Raw genomic sequence first — 6,000 nt, 5'->3', positions numbered from 1 at the left:
GTGTGCTAGATGTCAGCAGGGAACACTGAGGAGTTCCTTAACAGTTCTCTATGTCACAGCATTATCTTGCCCAGCCAAGTCTGTCTCAGTGATATTTAACTGCTTTTTCCATCCCTAGCTCTGGCTGGATGCTAATCACTCATTTGCCGTATGTGTGAGGAAACCACTGACAACCAATACTCTAAGAAAGGTCCTAAAACACAGTGCACTGGTCTGCGGAGTAAGGAAAAGCACTGGTTATTCAAATAACAGTACATGTGGACAACTGCATGGATCTGACAGTAAACTACCACCTTCACCAATTCTAATGGGATTACTTAGTGCAAATGTCTCTTGGAGGCCACTTTTATGAACCTGTTTCTCACTCTTGAAAACTCCTATGAATTTAGACCACAATCCCAGCCTCCTTTTCACTGCCCTCTTTCTAGTCAGCCACTGGCTTGACAACTTTAAGTTGGACAAATGTGTTGAAATCCTGAAAAATAAAATTATTATTTTTTATGCAAATAAGGGCACGTAGAAATAGGACAAGGGGGAACGGCTTCAAACTGAACAGTGGATAGATTCAGATACTGGGAAGAAATTCTTTACTGTGAGGGTGGTGAGGCCCTGGCAAGGGTTGCCCATAGCAGCTGTTGATGCCCCAATCCTGCGAGCGTTCAAGGGCAGGTTGGACAAGGCTTGGAGCAGCCCGGTCTGGTGGAAGGTGCCCCTGCCCAAGGCTGAGGTGTGAAACTAGGTGATCTTTTAAGCCCCTTCCAACCCAAGCCATTCTGTGAACCTACGATTCCACTCTTCTGCTTTTGGCACAACCTGTTAAAAGAACCACAGAAGAAACACAGAGTATTCTTACACCGATGTGGGATTTTCCTACGCATTCACTGTGCACAGCCCAGCATCAGATCCCCCCAGCTCCCTCCGGGCCTGCCCTCTCCCTCCGCCAGCCCCGCTCTCCGTGGAGCAGGGCCGGGCATGCCCGGGAGCGCAGCCTTGGAGGCGTTTTGGAGACCGCCATTTGGCCACGGCCTCACTCCCCAGCGCTGAGGGAGCTGCGGGAGAGACCCGGAACAGCGCCGGCCGCGCTGAGGGAGCTGCAGGAGGGACCTGGAGCGGCGCCGACCCCGCCGGCCGCGCTGAGGGAGCCGCGGGAGGAACCCGGAACAGCGCCGGCCGCGCTGAGGGAGCCGCGGGAGGGACCTGGAGCGCCGCCGGCCACGCTGAGGGAGCCGCGGGGCGGGGCGGGGGCAGCGCCTGCGCGGCGGGAGCGGGGCCGCCGAAACTTGGGGGCCACGTGGGGCGGGAGTGGGGCGGCCGCGGGGGCAGCGCGTCCCGCAGATAGTCCCGGAGCCCCGCCGTGCTCACCTCTGCAGGCCCGCAGCTAGCCCGCCCTCCGGCCCTCGCCATGGCCCCCGCCGAGATCCTCAGTGGCAAGATTGTCTCCGGGTACGTTGTGGGGCCGCCCGCCCTGCCCGCAGCGCTTGGCCGGATTCCCTCGGGGAGCCGCGGGGCTTTTGCCCTTCAGGAAGGGAGCGGTGTGGCCCGGGAGCTGAGGGTGCCCCGGCGGCCCCCGGGTGTTCTGGCAGCGGGATGGGGCTGTGGGGGGCTTGTACTCTGGCTCTGTGGACGAAGCAGGTTTGGAGACATCCTAAAGCTTTCTCACTACGTTGCAGCCAAAGCTCACTTATTCCTGGCTGTAAACTGGGAGTTACTAGACGAAGTACAGTATTAAAAGTCTTAAGGAGAATGCAAAGTGCTGTCAGTGCTCCCCAGAAGCCAGTGGTGCTTCTGGTGGGGTCGCTTTGGAAGCCCTAGAAAGCATCTGGAGACTGCTCAGCGTCGATGAGATGAGAGCCTAGGAAGTGTGAAGCCACCGGCTAACTAAAGCTTCTGTGCGTGTAAGCTGGGCTCTTGGGATGCTTTATGAGGAGGATTTTGGAACATGTGCTTTAGGTATGGCCTGTGTTTTCAAGCTCTCTAAGTATTGATTGTTCCTCTTTAAAGCAAAATGAGTTAATCCACATGTTGAATAATACACAGCTGAATGTTAACAGGTGTTCTGCCAAAGCTATTTAAAAGATTTGAGAAACCTTGAAGGAAAAAGTGTTCTCGTATTTTTCAGCGTTTACTTAGCTGGCAATTCCTGGGTGTAGGTGAGCTTGTGTTGTGTGTTTTAGTTTGCTTGTTTTTCCTGCTGCCACTCAGCATACACATTTGGTCAGAAAGTTAAATAAATTTCCCTGATCCTGGGGAAAAAGCAGTATAAATGTTCTCTTATATTCTGTGGAAACAGGGTTTGGTTAGATAGGCTAGATTGGCTATCTCCTGTCGATATAATCAGGGAATTCAGACAGTAAGGTTACATTTGAAAAGATATAAAGTCGTCTCAGCAAAGCAGTTAGTACTTCTCTTAGGTATTGCTGTGTATGACACAGCTACCTCTAACCAGCAGTGGAGCAGTTCTGAAAAGTAGGCCTAATGTGCCTTGAATCTGAATATCCATGAGGAAAGGCTGCTTGCATGTTTTTCACCTGATAATTTTGGAGCCAGTACCACCTGTGTATTGCAGTCTGTCAGTCTTGCATACTTCATTCCACCTGATCCTTTTGGCAGTGTTGGGGCCAGTGCACTCTGCAATGCCTGTGCTTGCTGCTGGTGGGACTTCATCATTTGCGTGTTGTAGGTTTCTTTCCTGTAATATAAGGTCACCCTGAAGTGCAATAGGTCCTGGAAAGATGCTAGTTTGGGTACAATGATAATTCACATTAAAACTTCAAGCTTCCTTGGCATTGCATGTTGCATTACTTACTCAATTGTAAAGATATAGGGGTAATATTTTTTATTTCTGTTTGTTTTCTGTATTATAGTAGTAGCTATAAACTAGCAGCTCTCAGAGGGCATCTGTGATGTTCAAATACCTGGGAAGAGGCATGAGCTTTTAATAGGCACATACAGGAGAAAGTTTTGATTAACTTCCAGCACATCTCTTAAGGTGTTTGGCTGAAGTCTGTTTTCCAGAGTCATAAAATCTTGCTTGACCTGAAGACACCATAAAATAAAAAAATAATTGCAGTTTTTCAGCTGTCCTTCAGTACTTTTCTTTGTGCTGTATTTATGTTCAACATAGCAAAAGCATCACCTGCTCCCTATGGGCCTTGGATAGTTCTGCCTTTTTCTAGTGGAGTACTTGAAGGAGTCATGAGGAATTGGAGACAGGTGTCCCTTTCTTCCAGACCCCTAGAGAAGCACTGGTCCAGAGGATTCTCACTGTCCAGAGTTCAGGCCAAGAGTCTGACAGCAGCAGAAGTGATAGGCTTGTGGTTTTTCTAGGAATTTTCAACTGAACTGCCTGTTGTAGAAAGGGAATGTCCCTGATTTTACAGCAACTGCCAAACCTTTTCAGTTTCTATCTTGTAGGGGGTGGATTTTGTTACTTTACCCTTTAATCAAGAAAAATGTTTATTTGTAAGTCAGTCAAATATTGACAAATGAGTTGATTCAAACAAGCATTGTTCCAGCTGTGTAATGCTGGGGTTCTGTGTGTGTTTTAAATCAAAGCTCATAAGTATTGTGAACTTTCTCCTCCAGCCACCAAGCACCCCTTCCTCAAAATAGATGAAAAAATACCAAATTCACAATCATACCAGCTATTTAAACAAAAATCAGGTAGATACTGGTATTATTCTTGGGAAACATGTAAAGAAAATAAATACTTTGAGAGTTTCTTTGCCTGTATAAATAAGGAAAACTTGTTGAGGTGATAAAGCTAGTTCACATCTTTGGAAGGCTCAGAAGAAAATGGACATTTTCAGTGGCTTTGAGTATTACCTGTGAGGATGGAAAATATGGTTAGGCTGGGCATGGGAAGGAGAACACAGCAGACAGTGTTTTCTCTGTAGGATTTTGGTGCTGATGTTAATGCATCAACATCAAAATGCATCTAAGTCTGCCTCTGTCAGTACAAACAAGAAGCCTGCACAGTCTGTGAAATATATTAAATATTGGATGGGTTCTGCATCAATCTGAGTTGGCTGGTTACCTCAGGGTGGCTTTCCTCTACTCCTCTGAGTGGCTGTTTAGTAATTCTGCCTTAGATTTTGCTACAAGTTAAATTTGCCTCATTGGCAAGTGAGTTACAAAAGATGAGTTATTGTATAACAGTACTGTAAATAAATGACTAATGGGAGGAAGAGAAGCAGTGGTTGGAGGTGGGTTGAAGGTAATAAAAATGCAGTATTCTTTTATTGCTGGTATTCCCTGAAGAAAAAACAATCTCTGTTTCTGTATCTAAAGAGATAATCAGAGCAAAACACGGTAATGGCTCCACTTTACAGTATATGTGCACTGCACTGAGCTGTGTTCAGGCTTTACCATCTGAAATAGCCCGGGTTTGGAAACCCCTGGCTTGGCCCAAATTGGTTGGTGGGACCAGGAGTGGACCAACATTTCTCCTCTGGAAGAGTGGCTGATGAGTTGTGATGGTAGGGAAGACTCAGCACCCCTCACAGCCCCTAGGGATGGGCCAAGCAGTGCTTTGGGTTTAGAGTGCTCAATAAAGTGGTGATCAGGCTGAACTTCTAACTTGAGGTAACAGTGCAGTAAACAACTCCTCAGCCTTTTCAGTCTGGGCCTTAAATGGTTTTGGGGTTTTTTGGAGTTCTTACTGTAATTCCAGGTAAATCTAGTCTGAAGTGGAAACAATTCCCTGATCTCTGAGCTCTCTTTTGCCAGATCCTACCCACAAAGTTTCAGGCTTGCACTGGAGGGTCCCACACCGTGGATGGGCTGAGTTGAAGTGAACTTCCCATGCTATTTTTTGTAGATAGGGCCTAGAATATTGTCTGGAGCACTTGCAGCCCCACAGGTGGATTGAATCCTTACCTATTGCTCTTACGTTTTCCTCTGATTAAATCACCTGATAGTAGGGTATTATATGTAATACCCATTTTGGGAAGCAGGCCTGATTGGTGTTATAGATGTTGCAGGATGGGAATGTGGTATCATAACTCATGTTTGGGGCAAACTCTTCTAAGTTTTAAAGATTCAGCTTTGTGTTAAACTGTTCTGTTGTCAGTCATCCACATTTGCAAAGTGCCTCAATTGCTGCATGTCTTTCAGACCCACCTTGGGCTGAAATCCTGGACAGGATGAAAAAGCATCTAAAAAAACAGAAATGTCTTTATGTATTTATCTGGTCTGAAGAGACCTCATGCATGTATTTGTGCTGACACAGTTGAAAAGGTGGTTAAAAAACCTTGTGATTGTGGAAGTGGTAGAAAGTAGCAGGCATTTTTCTTTGGAGATAATGACAAGTGTGCCAGGAGCATGCAGTGGTGGAGCATGAGACAAGAGGGTGGGAGATGTGAACTCATTCCAGCTCTAAATGATGTCTTCCTGCAACTGGAGGCATCTGTTGAATTGCCAGCAGTGTTCAGATGGTCTTTCCCAAGTGCCACTCATTGAGCCAACCTGTGACTTCTCTCAGGAGGCAGTCCTCTGTGCCTTTGGATGTAAGTGGGATGTTCTGTGACATTCTTCTTTGCAGCCCCCTCACAGCATTTTAAGATAATGCAGTTGTCCTGATCTAAGATGTGGTGCCATGGTGGTTTGGAGATGGGAAAGCTTGTTTTTCCAGATTATGGTGATAGTCATGGGAGCAACAGGAGGTGAGAAGTGGCAGTCCTGCAGGCTGTAAGGAGGAATGCCTGGAGGGACAGCAGCTCTGGCCAGGATGGTGCAGGATCTGAGGAGGACCGTCAGCTTCATGCAGCCGTTTCTGCAGAGCTGCAGCAGGAGCAGTTCTGCTGCATGTTTATGAAACCCTTGGGGAATCTGTGATCCAGGCAGTAAAGCCAAGCCCTCCCCTTTGGGCACAGGCATCTTCTGGAGCATCGCTGTCTCTGAGGAGGTGTTTGCCAGGTCCTGTGTTTGGTACTATTTACATAGACCCTGGACCCTGTTACTCACAGAAGGGACAGAAGCACAGCCTGGTATCATCTTGAA

The 6,000-nt window shown here is 47.3% G+C and overlaps 1 protein-coding gene across 1 annotated transcript in view; it reads left to right on the top strand.

Moving 5' to 3' along the window:
- Positions 1–1,319: 1,319 nt before the first annotated feature.
- The window catches only part of MTHFD1 (methylenetetrahydrofolate dehydrogenase, cyclohydrolase and formyltetrahydrofolate synthetase 1), a 39,828-nt gene continuing 35,147 nt past the window's right edge, over positions 1,320–6,000 (top strand). Inside the window, exon 1 of the mRNA XM_015631351.3 lies at positions 1,320–1,443. Within this exon, the coding sequence (XP_015486837.1) occupies positions 1,403–1,443 (41 nt within the window). The 5' untranslated portion in view covers positions 1,320–1,402. The remainder of the gene's footprint in view (positions 1,444–6,000) is intronic.

Source organism: Parus major, chromosome 5 (assembly GCF_001522545.3).
Source record: "Parus major isolate Abel chromosome 5, Parus_major1.1, whole genome shotgun sequence".
In the NCBI taxonomy this organism is placed as follows: Eukaryota; Metazoa; Chordata; class Aves; order Passeriformes; family Paridae; genus Parus; species Parus major.
The sequence above is the reverse complement of the archived record's forward strand: the minus strand, read 5'-3'. Positions and strand labels throughout refer to the sequence as shown.